Genomic DNA, 19,691 nt, shown 5'->3' on the forward strand with positions numbered 1-19,691 from the left:
TGAGCGCACCTCGGGCCATCCTTGACCCTGGGGCCCTGCAGTGCAAACTGCTCCGATTGTAACCACTCCCCCCAAACCTTCCCTGGGGCAGCTGCCGCTTCTGCCCACAGACAGGTCGAGGCCCAAACAGTTGGGCGGATCCCCAGATAACCCAGAGTTCATGGGAGCAGAACCTTAAAGTGGGCCGTGGAGACAGGTAGGGTCAAAGCAGGACTCCCTCAAAGGTACAGCTCAACCTAGAGACCTGGGAGGGGGAGGGGAGCAAGGCCTGGGCGCCCCCACCCCCAGCCGGGAAGCAGGGTCTAACGCAGCCCGCTCCACCAGAGAGAACAGAAGGCAGGCCGTCTAGATCACTTACTGTAAGTCTTGTAGTGGCGACGGTTTGCAAAAAGTAAGAAGAAACAGGTGCAGTTTATTTAATAATGTATCTGGTGAACCCTGGTAGCTCAAATATGATCATTTCAACATGTAATCCACACGCAAAAAATCATTGGATATTGACATTATTTTTTCAGGCTTTATCTTATTTCTTTTTAATTCTCACCCGAGGATATGTTTATTGATTTTAGAGAGAGAGGAAGGGGGAGAGAGAAAGAGGAAGAGAAAAAACATCAGTATGGTAGACAAACGTCAGTCGGTATGCGGCCTGACCAGGGATCGAACCTGCAACCTTTGGGTGCTCTGGCCGATGCTCCAACCAACTGAGCCCACGGGCCAGGGCTCCAGCAAGTATTTCACCCTCATTTTACACATCTGACAATTGGAAATCACCCCATTTCAGGTGCTGGCTCCGTCTTAGTGGCGGATGGTTGGACTTTGGACAGCGCAGGTCAGAGGTCTGGGAGGAAGGGCCAGAGGAGGCAGGAAGGCGGCCTGGGGCGGAAGGATCCCTTTCTCTGCTCGGACCCTGGAGGGAGTGGGGGGTCTGCCTGTACCCTGAGTTTGGGGAAAAGAGATGGAAGAAAAGGGAACTAGTCTGGACAAATTGCCCACGGAGTTCTTTTTTTACATTGAGTTTTGGGGGTGACGTTGGTTAATGCAACGGTATGGGTTCCGGGTGCGCGGTTCTACAACGCACCCTCTGTGCACTGAGCCGAGTCCTCACCACCCCAAGTCCAGTCTCCCTCCGTCGCCATTTACCCCTTTTCCCTCCGCCTCCTCCCATCCTCCTTTCACTCTGGCTGTTAAGTTCTCGATGGTGGACGAATATCATTGTGGTTCTGTGAGTCTTTGCAGCCCTCTAAGGCAGCGATTTTCAATCTTTTTCATCTGGAGGCACACATAAACGAATCACTAAAATTCTACAGCCCACCAAAAAGTCTATTTTTTGCTGGTCTCACAAAAAAATTAGGTGTAATTGTGATTCATTCACACTGGAGGGCGATTTTTGTGCTGGCTGTTATCATTTTTTTAAATATTTAATTTTTTCAAAAATGATTTATGTATCTATTTTAGGACAGAGGGGAAGGAGGGAGAAAGAGAGGGAGAGAAACATCAATGTGTGGTTGCCTCTGGCGCGCCCCCTACTGGGGACCTGGCCTGCAACCCAGGCATGTCCCCTGACTGGGAATCAAACTGGTGACCTCCTGATTCACAGATTGCTGCTCAATCCACTGAGCCCCACCAGCCAGGGCAGCACTCAGCTCTTTTCAATATCACTTAACTTATCTATTAAATGGACACTTGCGGACTTAAATTACTTTTTTAAAAAGATCTCGAGGTGGGTTTTCTTCTCCAGAGTTTGGTGATTGGGAGGCTGTGCCCCTGTCTGACCCTGGTTTGACTCCCGGCTGCAGTGCACTCTTTCTGAACAGCCAACAGCAAGGTGACTGTGGCAGGGGGCCAACCCCAGCCTCCCCACAGCCTGGGACAGAGGCTCCTTCGAGTGTTGGAACGTCCTCAGTCCTAAACAGAATGTTCCAGATGTGGGTGTCTGGCTATTGAGCCTCACTTTACAGTTCAGTCATTGTCTCAAACACCTCCAGAATATTTCCTATTAATATCTGTGACTCCATCCAAGTGGACTTATCAGTGATCCAGAACGTCAGTCCAAAGCAACTCCCCACATTTGCACAGAACCCTTTATAACACAAAGAAACAAGCCATGCAGACATCTGGGGGCTGGGAGCAGGATCCCAGACAGAGAGAGGAGGAAGTGCAAAGGCCCTGGGGTTCGGGCAGCTTGGCTTGTCCAAGACACTGAAAAGGCAGGTGTGACTGGGGCGGATCAAGGGAGGAAAAGTCCATTCTGTCCAGAACGGACAGGCTGGGAGAGGAAGGCCATGGTGTGGACATGGGTTTTATTATTAATTTGATGGAGAGTTTTGAATTAAGGAATGCCACCTCTCCCCACTTCATCCTGGTGAAGGGACGGGCCAAGCCCAGTCCACACATTGCTCCAGGCCCAGCATCTAGCCCCAAGTGCATAAAAACACGCTCCAAGACAGGTCCTATCAGCCGCCTGGAGGATGGGACAGGGGAGAGGCTGGAGGCCAGGGACTCGGGGAGGGGGACAGGAAGCAGTGTCGGGGGAGATGGGAAGAGCCGGACTGTGGTCAATGAGAGAGAGACAGAGAGAAAGGAAGGGATTCACAAATCAGAGTCCATTGGATTTGGAGACCAATAGGACGTAGAGAGGGGACAAGGAGGGCACAGCTTTATTTCTGAGGTGATGAGAGAGCAGGAAAAACACTGTCCTAGTCACTGCAGCCGCTGGAGCAGAATTACTATGGACCAGGTGGGGTATGAGCAACAGGGGTTTCTTTTCCGTGGTCCTGGAGGCTGGGAAGCCTGAGACGGTGGCACCAGCAGATTTGGTGTCTGGTGATGTCCCATCCTCGTAGAGGACTGTCTTCTCACTTCGCCCTCACGTGGTGGAGGGCGTGAAGGGGCTCATTGGGGTGTCTTTTCTAAGGGCACGAATCCCATGCAGGAGGGCTCCATCCTTATGACCCAATCACTTCTCGAAGGCTCCACTTAAAATTTTTTTTTAATTTGTTGATTTAAGAGAGAAATATCAATTTGTTGTTCCACTTATTTATGCATGCATTGGTTGAATATTTATGTGACCTGACCAAGGATTGAACCTACAACCTTGGTGTATCAGGATGATGCTCCTACCAACTGAGCTACCTGGCCAGGGGAAAGACTCCACTTAAAAAAATTTTTTTTCTTATTTATTTTCAGAAAGAAGGGGAGGGAGGCAGAGAGGAAGAGAAACATCAATGTGAGAGAGAAACATTGATTGATTGCCCTCGCTACACACCCCATCTAGTGACTGAACCTGCAACCTAGGCATGCACCCTCACCAGGAATCGAACCCATGACTCTTCAGTGTGCAGGATGATCCCCAACCAACTGAACCACACCAGCCAGGGCAAGAATGTCCTTCTCTATTCCTCTCTGGCAACAGAATAAAAAATGGCATGTGTGACATCAAACTTGGGACTTAGTGGAACAAAAAAAGTGGTCCACATGAGCGTAATTTTTGTCTTCCTTCTATCCAGAAAGAAGAGGCGGGCGGAGATGAACCGATGGTCCATTTACCTGTTGGGGTGGACGACCTTCCTCCTCTCCTCCTACGAGACAAGTGGAAGTGGAAATCACTGGAAAATCATGGGGAGGATTGGGAAGCTGGAAAGAATGAATGGGCCGAAGTAACGCTTCCTGGATCCAAGATGGCTTAGTAGAAATCTCGGACGGACCTGGGGTTTGGACCCTTTTTTCTCTGGGTCACCTTAATCAGAGGATGCAATCCACTTGGGAAGGAGGAACAATGGCATTGACCTCTGGGAGCTGTTGGAAGACTGAATAGAATAATGGACACCATCATCTTGCATGATGCTCAGCATGTGGAAGGGGAATACAGATACTGTGTTCATTAAAAGGGGGGCTCTATAATTTCAGTGGTCTGAACCCACAGACCCCAAGCTGGACTCCCTTTACACACTCTTCTTTTTTAAATTGAGGTAAAATACACAGAACATAAAGTTTACCACTTTAATCATTTTTAAGTGTACCGCTCACCAGTGGAAGTACATTCATATTGTTGGGAAACCAACACCCAGGACGTTTTCCATTGTGCAAAACTAAACCTTTGTCCCCATTAAACAACCTCTACTCCCCCCCTGCCCACCCCAGACCCCAAAAACCACCACTTAACTTTCTGCCTCTATGAATTCAACTACCCTAAGTTATGTCCTATAAATGGAGACATGAGATGTTTGTCCTTTTGTGGCTGGCTTACTCCACTTATGTCCTTCAGGTCCATCTGTGTTGTGGCCTGTGTCACAATTTGTTTTTCTCTTTCTCTCTCTCTCTCTCTTCCTTCCTTTCTCTTTAGAGAGGGGAAGGGAGGGAGAAAGAGAGGCAGAGAAACATCAATGTGTGGATGCCTCTCGCACGCCCCCTACTGGGGACCTGGCCTGCAACGCAGGCATGTGCCCTGACTGGGAATCAAACTAGCCACCCTTTGCTTCATAGGCCTGTGCTCAATCTACTGAGCCACACCAGCCAGGGCCCCCTATGCACATATTAATAAACTCATTTATTTTTTTAAATATATTTTATTGATTACACTATTACAGTTGTTCCATTTTTCCCTTTGCCCTGCCCATCCACTCCCACCCACATTCCCCTGCTTTAGTTCATGGCCATGGGTCATAGATATAACTACTTTGGCTTCTCCATGTCCCATACTATTCTTACCCTCCCCCTGTTCATTTTCTACCTACCATCTATGCTACTTATTCTCTGTACATTTCCCCCCGTACGCCTCCTCCCATGCCCCCACCGATAACCCTCCATGTTATCTTCATTTCTGTGATTCTGTTCCTGTTCTAGTTGTTTGCTTAATTTGTTTTTGTTTACAGGTTTGGTTATTAATAGCTGTGAGTTTGTTGTCATTTTACTGTTTGTAGTTTTCACCTTCTTTTTCTTAGATAAGTCCCTTTTCATTGGTCAAGTATATCTGAATGAACCTGGGAGGAAAGGGTGAATATGACACCTCTACCAGACCCAAAAAATAAGGAGTAGATTTTTAAAAAAGCATCTAAATCGTGATGAAATAAGTGAATGTGAAACTATTTCACGAAAAGAGATATTTTCAGTAAAGGTATCAGCATGGACGATGGGCAGGAATTGAAAACAAGCCTGGCCAAGTTGAGAGACTGACAGTGTGTGGGTCGCATCTCTAGGAGGAAAATGGGAAGCAGAAAAAAAATACAAGACGGGCACGGACTGAAGCTGGAGATGCTGGCAGAGGCACCGCAGTGAAAAGTCAAGGGCAATGGATTTAGGCAAACAGCCAAAAGGTGGAAGCAATCCAGACGTCCACTGGCAGATGAATGAATGACCGAGACGTGGTGTATACATAAAATGAAATATTCTTCAGCCTGAAAAAGGAACAAAGTTCTGACACAGCCTACGACATGGGGGGACTCTGACGACGTTACACTAAGTGAAAGACACCAGTCACAGAAGGAGAAATACCACCTGACCTACTTCCATGAGCTGCGGAGAGTGACCAAATGCTAAGAGAGAAAGAGGGTGGGGGCTGCCAAGGACGGAGGGGAGGGGAGAATGGAGAGTTGTTGTTTAATGGGTACAGAGTTTCAGTTTTGCCAAATGTAAAGTTTCTGGAGATTGGTTGTGCACTGGTGGGAATATACTCAACACCACTTGACTGTATGCTCAAAAATGGTTAAGGAGGCTTAAAGAATGTAACAGTTTACATTACATTCTTTCATGATATTTTTTTTAAGTCAGATTAGCCCTGGCTGGTGTGGCTCAGTGGATTGAGCACAGTCTGTGAACCAAAGGGTCGCTGGTTAGATTCCCAGTCAGGGCACAGGCCTGGGTTGGGGGCCAGGTTCACAGTAGGGGGCACAAGAGGCAACCACACATTGATGTTTCTCTCCCTCTCCTTCTCCCTCCCTTCCCTTCTGTCTAAAAATAAATAAATATAATCTTTAAAAAATAATAAGTCTGTCTTGATTAAATAAACGCCTTCTGCCACTCAGATGGGAGCAGTAGACATACAGGTGGCCATTTGGGAAGCAGAAAATGCATAACCGAAGGCTAAATCCAGGGTGGTCACTCCAGCACCATGCCCGGCCTTACTCAGTACTGTGTCTCCCTAGATCCAGCTGCCTGTTGAGCTTAGCAGCCACGTGAATCTCTCGTGAGGCTTGCAGATGCCACCACAAGGGATCGCGGGAATCTTAGAACATCTCAGATGATGTTTAACAACACACTTTCCTAGATGGTGCAAGCTAGTTTGTGATTTTTTACAAGTGTTTTGCGCTTCAGTTAGATTGCCAAGCTTAGAATAATATTCTCTTCTCGTGGAAACTTCACCATGTGTCACAGCACAGTAAAAAAATTTTTTTTCAATTTTATATTTCAATTACAGTCAGTATTCAATACTATATTAGGTTCAGGTGTACAGCAGAGTGGTTAGAGATTTGTAGAATTATGATGTGATACCCCAGTAGGTATAGTATCCACCTGGCACCATACATAGTTATTATAATATATTGACTAGATTCTAAGGTATACTGTACATCCCCAAAGAAATCCAAAACACTAATTTGTAAAGACATATGCATCACTGTGTTCATTGCAGCATTTTTACAATAGCCAAGATATGGAAGCAACCTGAGTGTCCTTCAGTACAAGATTGGGTAAAGAAAATGAAGTTTTTTATTTCAACCCATCACTTCTCAGGCTTCTTTATACCACCCCTAATTTCAGTGTTGAATGTATTCACATTGCGATTCCTCAGGTTTTTTTTTTTTAATCCCTGCACAGGGAAACTGAGACCTAGAGAGAGTTGAAGCCTGGAATCATTTCACAAAGAAAGCTGGTGCAGAATCCAGCATATACCTTCAATATTCAAATGCTGAGGTCCTTGCAGGTGTGCGAATATTTTCACTAATCTGGAGTATTGGGTTGTCGAATCTTTACGTGTGTACACGACTGGGCAGCCACCTTCCAGACATTGATTTAAGGTATTTCTACTCCCCCATGACATTCCCTCTGCAACTTCCCAGTCAATGCTCATCCACAGAGGGGATCGCTCCACTGACTTCTCACTCTATAGATTGGTTTCGCTCATTTTTAATATTTTATTGATTATGCCATTATGGTTGTTCTATTCCCCCCTTCATTCCCCTTAACCCAGCACCCCCACACCCCCACTATTCCCCCCTTTAGTTTATGACCATGTGTCTCAAGTCCTTTAGATTCTATATTTCCCATACTATTCTTGCCCCCCTTATCTATTTTCTACCTACCGTCTATGCTACTTTTCTGTACCTTCTCCCCCCTTCTCCTCCTCCCACTCCCCTGTTGCTAACCCTCCTTGAGATCTTCATTTCTATGTTTCCACTCCTGATCTAGCTGTCCTTTTAGTTTGCTTTTGTTTTAGGTGTGGTTGTTAATAACTGTGAGTTTGCTGTTCTTTCACTGTTCATCTTTTTTATCTTCTTTTTCTTAGATAAATTCCTCTAACATTTCATATAATAAGGGTTTGGTGGTGATGAACTCCTTGAATTTGCTCTTATCTGAGAAGCACTTTATCTGTCCTTCCATTCTAAATGAAAGCTTTGCTGGATAGAACAATCTTGGTTGTAGGTCTTTGGATTTCATGACTTGGAATACCTCTTTCCAGCCCCTTCTTGCCTGTAAGGTCTCTTTTGAGAAATCCGCTGACAGTCTGATGGGGACTCCTCTGTAGGTGACTGTCCCCTTATCTCTTGCTGCTTCTAGGATTCTTTACTTCATTTTAATCTTGGCTAATGTAATGATGATGTGCCTTGGTGTGTTTCTTCTTGGATCCAACTTCTTTGGGACTCTCTGAGCTTCTTGGATTTCCTGGAAGTCTATTGCCTTTGCCATATTGGGGAAGTTCTCCTTTATTATTTGTTCAGATAAGTTTTCCACTGGTGGCTGTTCCTTTTCCCCTTCTGGTACCCCTATAATTCAGATGTTGGAGCGTTTAAAAATGTTCTGGAGGTTCCTAAGTCTCTCCTCATTTTTTTGAATTCTTGTTTCTTCATATTTTTCTGTTTGGTCATTTTTTTCTTCCTCCTGGTTCACTCCCTTTATTTGAGTCCCAGTTCCCTTTTCATCACTATTGGTTTCCTGTGCAATTCCCTTCATTTCAATTAGTTTAGCCTTCATATATTCGTCTAATTTGTGACTAAAATCAACCAGTTCTGTGAGCATCCTGATCACCAGTGTTTTGAACTGTGCATCTGAAAGTTTTGCTATTTCTTCATCGCTTAAAGTTATGGGCTCTGGGGCTTTGAGATCTTCTTGAGCCATTTTTTATCTGTTTGCACCCATTAATTATGAGGAGCAGAGCCTTACGTGTTTATCAGGCCAGGGCCGCCCAAGTCTCTGGGTTGTATGCTGCATGTGGGGGCAGGGTCAGAGCAAAGAAATGGCGGCCCCCTCTGCTGCCTCTCGCTGCTGGGGTTTGCTGGGTCCCATCTCACAGCCCACTTTCTCACTGGTCTATCTGCTCATGAACGCGTGACCACATTCAACACACTGCCCTGCACCCTCGCTGGGTCCGGTGGTTGCTCACTGGGTCACTCACTGGGTCCACCCTTTGCTACCCCATGCCTGGGATTCACGCACCTGAGTCTGTCTGACGGACTTTCCCTGTGCAACCACGCTCTCCTAGCTGCTGGCTTCGCCCCTCTTACCGGTCAGGCTGAAGAATTCATTGTTATCAAACTTCTGAAAAGTTCAATTTTCTGTGTTCTGGCTGTGTTTTCTGTTGCTAATATTTTATTGTCTCTACAATTGTTTGTGTGAGAAAGCACAGCATCTCTACCTATGCTTCCATCTTGGCAGAAGTCCTCACACTCATTTTTTTTTTAATCTTCATCCAAGGATGTGCTTATTGATTTTTTAAATGATTTTATTTGTTTATTTTTTTACAGAGAATGGAAGGGAGGAAAAAAGAGGAAGAAAGAAACATCAGTGTGTGGTTGCCTCTCACAAGCCCCCGATCAGAAACCTAGCCCACAACCCAGGCCTGTGCCCTGACTGGGAATCGAATCGTTGACCCTTTGGTTCACAGGCTAGGTCTTAATCCACTGAGCCACACCAGCCAGGGCTCCATTTTTATGAAGATGAGGAATGATCGGACATATTCACCCTGTCATTTTTTTTCTTTTTTTAGATTTTATTTATTTATCTTTAGATGGGAAGGGGGGAGGAAGAGAGAAAGAGAAACATCAATGTATGGCTGCTTTTCGTGCATCCCCTGCTGGGAACTGGCCTGCATGGACCTGGTCTGCAACCCAGGCATGTGCCCTGACTGCGAATCGAACCACGATCGTGTGGTTTGCAGGCCCGCGCTCAATCCACTGAGCTATACCATCCAGGGCTCATTTTTCTTTTTAAGGTGACTTATCTCATCAGAAATCCAAGACACATTCTCGTGTCCAGCTACTTATTCTGGATCATTTCCAACTTTGTTAAGAAACCAAAGTCACTGGAACAATATTTCACATGGTTCATCCAAGGAAGTGGTCAGTGTAAGTAAAAATATGGCTGCTGGATAATGGCCGCCATCCTTCACCAGAGCTCGTCCTGCACCCAGCCCACCAGCCCTCCTTCTCCCTCCCCTGTTGGGTGAAGGGTCCGTCCCCACTGGAGACCCACAGTTTCTCATCATCTCACTGGCTCTCACAGGGCAGCAGAGACCCCGCAGGCTTTTCAGTGAGGCCCATCACAAACCAGCCTGGTCGTCCAATACAAATGCAGAGCTCGCCTGGGGCTTTCTAAACATCTGTTTTTTACTGGCCTCCTGGACCACACTGTTCTGACTTGCCACCATTCATTCATTCATTCGTTCACTCATTCCTTCATTCATTCATGTATTTTAATTTGACTTTTAGAAAGAGAGAGAAACATAGACTCCTTGCTCCACTTATTGATGCCTTCATTGGTTGTTTCTTGTGTGTGCCCCGACCGGACATCAAGCCCACAACCTTGGTGCATCGGGACAACGCTCTAACCCACTGAGCTCCCGCCCAGAGCACTGCCAGCATTTTTCAGCTGTGTCCTCATAAAATACTCTTTTCCCTCTTGTTCTATCTGTCTCAAAGATGTGTGCTTCCCCGTCAGGTCTCTGTCCTTCTAATGAGGCAGAGTTTCTAGGTGTTCCTAGATACTTGAAATTCTGCAAATTTTCCTGAAACTGCAGGATGAATCCCATAATTCTGCTGGGACATGTCTCCCTAGCTTCAGACTTGTTTGTCTAAAGCCCACAGACACCTGCCCTGGAGAAAGCCACAAATATGGATAATGCAGTGTGTTCAACATGAAGCACGTGGTCCTGAAACTCCCAAACTGCTCCTACTGCCTCAGTGGATTATTGGATAAATAGGACAATCCCTCCCCCAAGGGCTGGCGTGAGTCTGATGCTTTCCCACCTCCCCATGCCCCCACCTTTCCCCTTTACCTGAACCCCACGACCTTGGTGAGTGTCTTCGTTCTGGTCTCTGCCACAATGCCTGTTTTTAGCTAAATCTTCCTTTTCAGCACTTTGTAAAATAGCACTTCTCCCCAGTAGAATGCACTCTAGCATTCTCCCTTTCTTCCCTTGGCCCTCAGTGCCAACGAGTGTGTATTCTAATTGTGTGTCTGTTTCCTGTGTCTCCCGACTAAAGAGTGAGCTCTTTGTACTGTTCCCTGTTAACCCCGGGACCTAGAGTGGTGTTTGCCACATCTTCAGCAGCTAATACACCTTCATTAAATAAGGAGTATTAATTTGCCATCCCTTCCCTCCGTGCTTCATGAACCAGCATCACGTTTACTTCCCACCTGGATTAATCGGACAGTCTCAGCAGTGTCCTCCCAACCCCCCTCATGCCCTTTGGACCTTCTAGGCTCTGTTGTGGCAATCATCTGTGACCCAGGGACAAGTCCACAGTCCCCAAATTGTTTGCCTGCAGAGTAAAAGTTCAGCATTCAAAGCCCACGGGCATAGTTCATATCGAGCTATTCCTGACTGGATGCTTCAGCCCTAAGTTCTGCTTTGCTTCGGATTCTTCTTTCAAGAAAAAAAAAAAAAACAACAAAAACAGGCAACTGGAGAAACCCTGGGGTGGAGTCGAACAAGAAGGAAACAACCCCCTCATGGACACTCTGTTTGATTTTGCCATTTGATGGAGAAAGTGGTAGGAATGGTGCCACCGCTGTTCCTGGGAGTAAAAAAGTCCAGTCGATAGCCCTGAAAATGTCATCCTTATCGTGACATCTTGCTTCTCTACCCCCTAAAACTCCACACACAAACTCTGAAACCACACCAAGTGGCCCCCAACGTGGGGGGGGTGGAATTGGAAAGAAAATTATAAGCCAGAGGAAAGGCAGCTCGTTTGCAAAGGAGCAATAATTGCCATCGCAACAATGAGGGCAAGAAGACACAAGAGCGTCCAGGGCTCTGAGAGTTTCCCATCCACCCAAAGCTCCAAACTCGGCACAGTTGGGGCAGCACGAAAGCCCGTCCTCGGGCCCCCCAGCTCTCTGGGGAGGTCTCCTCAGGAGGCCCTGGTGACCAGGGGCAGAGCCTGCTCTGAAAGCACCCTGCTCACACCAGTCAAACACCTAACGATGGATGACAATGCTCCATCTCCACACTCACTCACTCAGTTCTTCAGCAAATACTTGTCAATGTGCCAGACACCATGTGAGCCAGTGTGACCGCAAGAGTGAAGCTACCACGGGGCGCCTGCCTCCACGCAGCCTGTCACGCACCCACTCTCTCTGCCTCCCCCCCACTGCAGTGGCCTTTGGATCATGGTTCGACCATGCCTGTGGCTGGATGTCGAGGAGAGGGAAGGGGAACTTCCTGATAGTGAGTTACGAAGAGCTCAAGCAGATAACTTGGTGCTCAGCACACCATCTCAACGCCATCTTCACTGCCTTCACTGCCATCCATGACTCTGTCTCTCTTCCTTCTCAAAGTCTAGCCCTGGGGAGGGTCCTTAGAAATGAAAGAAACTCTCTAGTCTTCATTGTCCTGCTCCCGCTCAGCACCCACAAGCTCCGAGCTATCTTTCTCCTTGTGTTCTTCTTTGTTTCATTCATGACTTAAAGGCTTTTTTTGTGCATTGAGACAGAGTACAGGGCCTTAGCCTCACACTGGTTCTAAAATTTGCAGGGGAAGGACACACTAGGTGTTACTGATAGCCCAATGCTAAGAGGGGTCCAAGGAACAAGAAGAAACTGGGAAGAAGACAGGTTTGATTCCAGAGATGTGTCCAACTCTCTGGCAACCCAACCTGACTGATGGAAGGAAAAAGAAGTCATGAAATCTATCTGCATACTGGTTCGGACAGGCCAAGGGCTGGACTGACCGCTGAAGGGCAGGAGACGCTGTCAGATGGAGTTCAAGCCAATAAGACTGACTGAGCCGTGGAAGGAGGACCTTGGCCTATTAGTGGGATCTTGGGGAAAAGAGGAGAAACCATCCACACAGGCTTGCGCTTCTGTCTGACACATGTCACTCCCCTCTGGGCACTTCTGTCCAGTCCTCTGTGGTTTCCACGTGAACTCCATTTTTAAACAGAAGTCTTTTGTGACTCACTTAGCAACTCCAGGTACACACCTCCATGCCTCCCTGGACTTGTACATTCAAGCCACGAAATGAACTTTTATTGTGGTAACGGCTCCAGTCCTGCTTTTTGTTGTTGTTCTTATAGCTCATTGGCTCATGGAATGAAAAAACTCTCTTAAAACACTGTTGCTCTAAGACAAATGTCTACGATTCAAAGCAAAGTGTTACTATTATATTCATTTTTAATAATAACATTAACCTTCTGGTACCATGTGCCAAGTTCTAATTATTGAAATAATATATAAGAAGATCTTGGACAACTACGAGATCAAGGTGAATGGAGGTCTGATGACTATGGAATTGAAGAAACCACATTCATCCAGACTGGTAGGAGGGGCACAGATGAAGAATGGGCTGGCCCCACGTCCACGTGCACAAAATCTCAGGAGAAATATCTCAGGAGCTAGGAGTTCCAGACCCACAGTGGGCCCCCTGGCCCAGGATTCCAGTGCCCACAACTTCTGGCTGCGAAAACCAGCGGGGACTGAGTTGGTGGAGGAGGCTGATGAAGCCATAAGCAGCTGCTCTTAGGAACCCACAGGTGGACTCACCTACTCAGACTCACTCCCTCTGAGCTCCAGCACCGGAAGCTTGGAGGCACCACTGGTGCACAGGGGGAGACTGAAGGGTCTGGCATAGGGATGAGCAGGGGCCATTATCCCTTTGCTAAACCCTCCCCCCCACAGAGCCGGTAGGCTAGTGCCTTTTCTGAGACTTTATCAACCTGGATAATGCTGTGTGACCTGCCTTGGAGATTCACAGAGGCCCTACCCCACCCAACTTACGGGGCCACCCAAGCTGCCTTCTGTAAGAATGGCTAGTATGGTTTATACATCTTCTCAAACATGTAATAACCGGCTTCAGTGAGCCCAAATGGCAGCCAGACTAGGGTCATGTATTGACTTCACCTGGGAATCTGCAAGCCCAGCACATGTGGCAGCCACCCCAGATTGCTCTATAGCTCAGGAAGGGTGGCCCTAGGCAGAACACAGGTGGGGGCTGACCTTGGCCTGCACCTCCCAGGAAACCCAGGGGTCTCTGCACCCAGTGGACAGCTACAGATCATGATGGCGCACCACCACCCTGCCCCTGCACAGCTGATCCTCCACAGAGGGCGAACGTTGGTGGTCAGTGGTCATAGCCAGTCATTGCAGCCAACTGGCCTGAGTAAATTCCTCCCTTTGACCTGCCAACAGCAACCAAGATACAACTACAAGAGGAGGGTGTACTCAGCCCACACAAAGGGCACACCGCAAGTATCCAAGTACCCACCTTGGGTGATAGGGGAGGCTGTGCCACTGGACCCTATAAGATACCTACATTAGGCCACACTACCAAGACACAGAGTCAAAGCAGGTCTACCTAATACATAGAAACAAACATAGGGAGGCTGCCAGAATAAGGAGACAGAAACATGGTTCAAATGAAAGAACAGACCAAAATTTCAGAAACAGACCTAAATGAATTGGAGATAACAATCTATCAGATGCAGAGTTCAAATCATTGGTTATGAAGATTCTCAGAGACCTTAGTGAGGACCTCAGCAGCATAAGAGGACCAACTCAGGCACGAAGGGCACACTAATGAAACAAATAACAGTTCACAGGGAAACTACAGTAGAACAGTTTAAGCCGAGAATCAAACTAATGATTTGGAACATAAGGAAGCAAAATTTACCATGCAGAATGACAAAAAAAAAAAAAAAAATCCAAGAACTTGGAAATCTATCTGAAAAAAAAAAATAGTGAAAGAAAGCTTCCCTAAGTCAGTGAAGGGAATAGGCATACAAGTCCAGGAAGTACAGAGACTCCCAACTATGATGGATGCAAAGAGGCCCACTCCAAGACACATAATTAAAAGACCAAAGTTTAAAGAAAAAGACAGACTCTTAAAAGCAGTAAGGGGAAAGAAGAGAGTTACTGGTAGGTTTCTAGCTGTGAGGGGGGAGGGGCAGAATGGGGGAAGAAGTGAGGGGAATAAGAAGCACAAATAGGTATTTACAGAATAGCCATGGGGTTGAGAAGCCAAAGAACTTACATGCATGACCCATGGATGTGAACCATGCTAGAAGGAATGCCTGAGGGAGTGGGGGGCACTGGGTACAAGGAAGCAAAAGAAAAAAATCAAGACAATTTTAATAACATAATCAATAAAATATAATTTTTTAAAGATCTTGTAAATCTGTATGTGGTATTCAAATGTTACTCATGACATACTGTATTACTTTAATGGGACATTGAGGATTTGAAGTCAATCCCTCACATCTTTGCCAAGTCTTCCCTAAACCTCTCCTTCCTTAATCCTCATCATAATTGTCCACAAGACTTTCTAAAAGTCTCTTCAGAAAAACTATGCCCCGCATTTTACTGGTAAAGTGTCCTGAATTCAGTTACACTGGGAAACTCATGTTGACTCCATCTTTCACTTAGTAGTGCTCTTTCTTATCACCTTCTTCCCTTTCTTCCTCCTGGTCACGTCCAACACAACACTTCTCCTTTCTGTGCTGTTCCTCTTCCTCCTTCTGCTCCTCATCCTGCAGTTTCCCCTTCTCACCTCCTCTCCTATGACCTTCCCTTTCCTGTCCTCTCTTTGGTATTTTCTTCTTCTAGGACATAAGAAGTGCTATACAGAAGATCTGCCAATATCTGGGCAAGATGCTAGAACCATAGGAAATGAACTTAGTGCTCAAGAATAGCTCCTTCCAAGTCATGAGGGAAAACAAGTTGTCCAATTACACACTCCTGCCCAGTTGGCTTGTAGATGGGAAGAATGGATCCCTGATGCGAAAAGGTAAGTGAAAATGGCCCTCCTTCAGAATGCATCAGAGTATGCAGAGGGCATTCTCCTCAGCACAGTAGGGCACTACTAGTTGGCACCTGGGAGTGTGTGAACTTGTCGACTTTACCTGCTCATCCCCCAGAGAACTCACATGGTCTTCTTTTTTAAAGATTGTATTAATTTACTTTTAAACATAGAGGAAAAAGAGGGAGAAAGAGAGGCAGAGAAACATCAATGTGTGGTTGCCTCCCGAGTGCCAACCCACCCCAACTAAAGACCCTGCCTGCAACCCATGTGCCCTGACTTGGAATTGAACCAGCAACTCTTGTTCACAGGCTGGTACTCAATCCACTGAGCTAGACCAGCCAGGGCTCTTCGTATGCTCTCCTCAGGGGGTCTGTTTTCCAAGTACTTATTTGGCCTGTAGACAGGTGGAGGCAGTTGATCAGACATGGAATTGTCACCTGACTTTGTAGGGCATTCAGATTCTCTGTCCTCTGATTCTGGCATGGGGGTATCCCCTCTTCAAACATAAATTTTTCCCAGGTGCATTTGCCACACCTGCCGAGCTGCAAGCTGGGATGGACCAGAGAGGCGAGGACAGGCACGGGGATGGTCCTGCTGGTGCTGCTCCCTTGCTGAGTGTGCACAAAGCATCGGCCTGCACAGAGAAGGGTATAAACAGCGACTCAGCTGGAAAAAATGAGGAAGAAGAGACCTTTCACTCAACTGAGAGGCCGTGTTGCTGTCAGACACTGTGGTGGATGATTAATTGCATCCATATCTCTGGGCTAAAGATGAGTGAAGAGTGTCCACTACACAGGATGGAAGGAGCCTGTTTTCCCAGAGCCCTGTAGTAATTCAAGATCATCCAGGATGATCAATGGAAAGAAGTGTGTAAATGATTCAAAAGACCACAAATGGGTGGGGGCTGCCACTCAGGGCAGATGGGATGCGGGCCACCATCCCAGTGGGCCACAAGGTCAAAACATCAAGACAAAGACTCAAATTCTCAATCCTTAAAATCTATAGGGAACCCTGGCTGGTGTGGCTCAGTGGATTGAGTGTGGGCCTACAAACTGAAAGGTGGTTGGTTCGATTATCGGTCAGGTCACATGCCTGGGTTGCAGGCGTGGTCAGGGTCCAGCTGGGGGCATGTGAGAGGCAACTGAAGTATCTGTCATACATGGACATTTCTCTCCCTCTTTTACCTCCTTCCTTCCCTTTCTTCTAAAAATAAATATATAACACCTTCTTAAAAAAATCTAGAGGGTTACTAGACTTATCATGGTATCACAGCATAAGATATATAAATGTCTTGAACCTGAAACAAAGATTGTATATCAACTATACTTTAAAATTGTTTTAAATTTAATGAACTATGACCTTCTAGATATAAATTGGCTTTGGACCCATGATCCCTTTCTTCTTTCTGATTACTCACATTCGGACCATCCACCCAGTACCTTTCCCGTGACTGAGTTTTTGAAGCCGACAACTTGTCTAATTACAGAAAAAAATTCAGCCACTTCCAGGTGTGGAACTTTATTTTATGTGCGCGGACCCAGAGGAATCAGTCTCCAAACTCTGGGCCCTGAGCAGCGGGGAGCAGTTATTTTTATAGAGCAAGGGAGGGCCCGTCCTGTGGACCCTACTTCTGGTGTGAAAGCAGGAGGCAGCTTACAGAAGCAAAAGGACCAGAGCATTATCTCTGGCATGCAGACGATAAGCAGTCGTCCAGAGAAGCTAAAAGAAAACAACTGGGCTGCAAAATGGAATCACTCTCTAGTCACTGCTGTGTCTTAGAATAGCTATCAATTTCTCCCAACAGTCTGATTTTTCAGGTTCGCCTGAACAGACACAGTCTCTCAGCTGGTGTTTCCTATAGGTCAGCTGAGCTGAATGTACACAGAGTCTGTCTGGGTCCAAGAGATCTGGGCGTGGCTTCCTGAAAGTCATGTGTTACAGAGGACTCAGGAGCACCAAAAAGAAATTACAATAAAAAGCGTTCTGCCCTGGCTGGTGTAGCTCAGTGGATTGCGCACAGGCCTCTGAAGTAAAGGGTTGCCAGTTCAATTCCCAGTCAGGGCACAAACCTGGGTTGCAGGCCAGGTGCCCAGTAGGGGACATGTGAGAAACAACCACACATTGATGTTTCTTCCTTTCTTTCTCCCTCATTTCCCTTCTCTCTAAATATAAATGTTAAAAAGTGTTCTAACAATGAAATTTTGAGCCCAAGAGGGACAGCAGGGTGCTATAGGACAGCGGTTACTCATTAGACATTCTCCTAAAGTATTTCCATTTCCATAAGTGTGTAATATCTACTTCTGGTTTATATATAAGTACATATTGTTCTGTTGTATGATAATTTCACTAATGTATTACTTTAGTTAACATATTAATGTAATGCATGCATATTCATCTAAATGACATGCAAAGTAATAATATGATGAGAAATTAAGAGTACGGCTTCTGGTGTCAAAGTCTTTTGCTCCAAATCCCCATCTATCGCTTTCTGCCTGTGCGGCCTCTCGGGGTCTCTTTTTCTCACCCATAAAATGGAGAAAATAATAGTACATCCCTGACTCTTTTCATCATCTTTTCAACAAATATTTGAGTACGTGCTATGTGTCAATGGCCTGGAAACACTAAGCCTTTGGCGATTCAAAAAGAAAAGTTTATGATTTTCTGAAAACACGTTGGAGATACAGTTCATACAGACAGCAGACACACACACAAACAGGAAAAACCAAGCACGTCACACGTAATAAGTGTTATGAAATGAAATAAGAAGCAGCGATTGGGGATCATCAGTTTTAAACTGGGCTGTGGGTGGAAAAGAACCTCACTGAGAAAACTGCAATAGAGTGAAGACTTGAAAGAAGCCAGCGGGCAAGACAGGGCTATACCTGGGCAAGAGGCATCCCAGGAAGAAGGGATGGGAACTGCAAATAGTTTGAGAAGGGAGGGGTGCCTGGCACATTGGAGGCCAAATCAGAAGGCTCAATGCAAGGGAGGTGAGTGAGCAAGTGGTGGGTCCTGGGAGGTGGAGTCAGAGAAGTGAGAGGGGACCGAGTCGCCAGAGGCCCTGTGGAAGCCAGAGCACTTTCTGCGAGTGGCCCCAGAAGAGCTTGGAGTTCTGAGCAGGAAGTGACGCCACTCTGAAACAAGCCATCTTGTTTCTCAAGGTATCAGGATGACTGCCATTTTTTTTAAAAGATTTTATTTATTTATCTTTAGAGGGGAAGGGAAGGAGAGAGGGAGAGAAACATCAATGTATGGTTGCCTTTCGTGCATCCCCTGCTGGGAACTGGCCTGCAGGGAACCTGCCTGCAACCCTGGCATGTGCCCTGACTGGGAATCGAACCGCGATTGTCTGGTTCGCAGGCCCACGCTCAATCCACTGAGCTACACCAGCCAGGGCAGGATGACTGCCATTATGAGAGTAACTTAGAAAGGAGAGGGAGAGAGATCCACAGCAGAGAGACTAATGAGAAGTCCAATACCCTAACGCAGGAGAGAGAGGATGCTGGCTGGGGCCACAGTGGCAGAAATGGAGGTGGAGAGACAGGGCCAGATTCTAGATGCATCAGAACAGAGAGCTGCATTCATGATGATGAAGGGTGTGTACGCAGTGTAGGCTGGGAGAGAGGAGAAGATAGGGAATCACTTCCAGACTCGGGGAAGTGGGGATATGCCCCACGGGTGTGGCTGCAGGAGGGAAAAGGCCCACCAGGGATCCAGGAGTCATTCTGTGATCTTAGCTGCCGAGAGGTGTTGGGGACTGGAGACCCGACCCTACTTCTCATCTGAGTCTCATTTTATGTTTCTCAGGAACTGCTGTAGAGTGAAAAAATCACTTCACGGTGGCCCAAGCTGAAGCCTTTGACAAAATATTGCAGGAGAAGATGGCCGGCCTTCCTGCAGCGCTGTTCCCATGGGAACGATGTTGAAAGGCTTCTACATCTCCCAAAGATAAATATTTGTTCTCCTGCCTCCAACTGCTGGCGGCCACTGCATAAAACCTGTTATTTCATCAGGAGCCTCAAATGATCAGATCTCTGACCTTTGACACCTCGGTTGTTAAAAATTACCAGGACATCTCTAGCTCATGGTATTCCATCCACGCTCTTAAAAAACACTGAATATATTCAGAATGATACCGAATAATACAAATATTACCAAAGCTATGCCAAAAATTGTTTATAAAAATGAGAAATAAAATGACAAAAGCAGCTAAGGCTCCTTGTCTTTCCATGGCCTCTTATCTGCC

At 46.5% G+C, this 19,691-nt stretch overlaps 1 protein-coding gene across 1 annotated transcript; it reads left to right on the forward strand.

Annotated features, from left to right (window-relative positions):
• Positions 1–1,195: 1,195 nt before the first annotated feature.
• SULT2A1 (sulfotransferase family 2A member 1) lies at positions 1,196–19,371 on the forward strand. The gene is given in 5 exon segments (XM_053668258.1): positions 1,196–1,222; positions 9,422–9,548; positions 11,808–11,910; positions 15,258–15,430; positions 19,253–19,371. Coding segments are annotated over 5 exon segments (549 nt in total).
• Positions 19,372–19,691: the final 320 nt, after the last annotated feature.

Source organism: Artibeus jamaicensis, unplaced genomic scaffold (assembly GCF_021234435.1).
Source record: "Artibeus jamaicensis isolate MK-2021 breed Jamaican fruit bat unplaced genomic scaffold, CSHL_Jam_final contig_1526, whole genome shotgun sequence".
In the NCBI taxonomy this organism is placed as follows: Eukaryota; Metazoa; Chordata; class Mammalia; order Chiroptera; family Phyllostomidae; genus Artibeus; species Artibeus jamaicensis.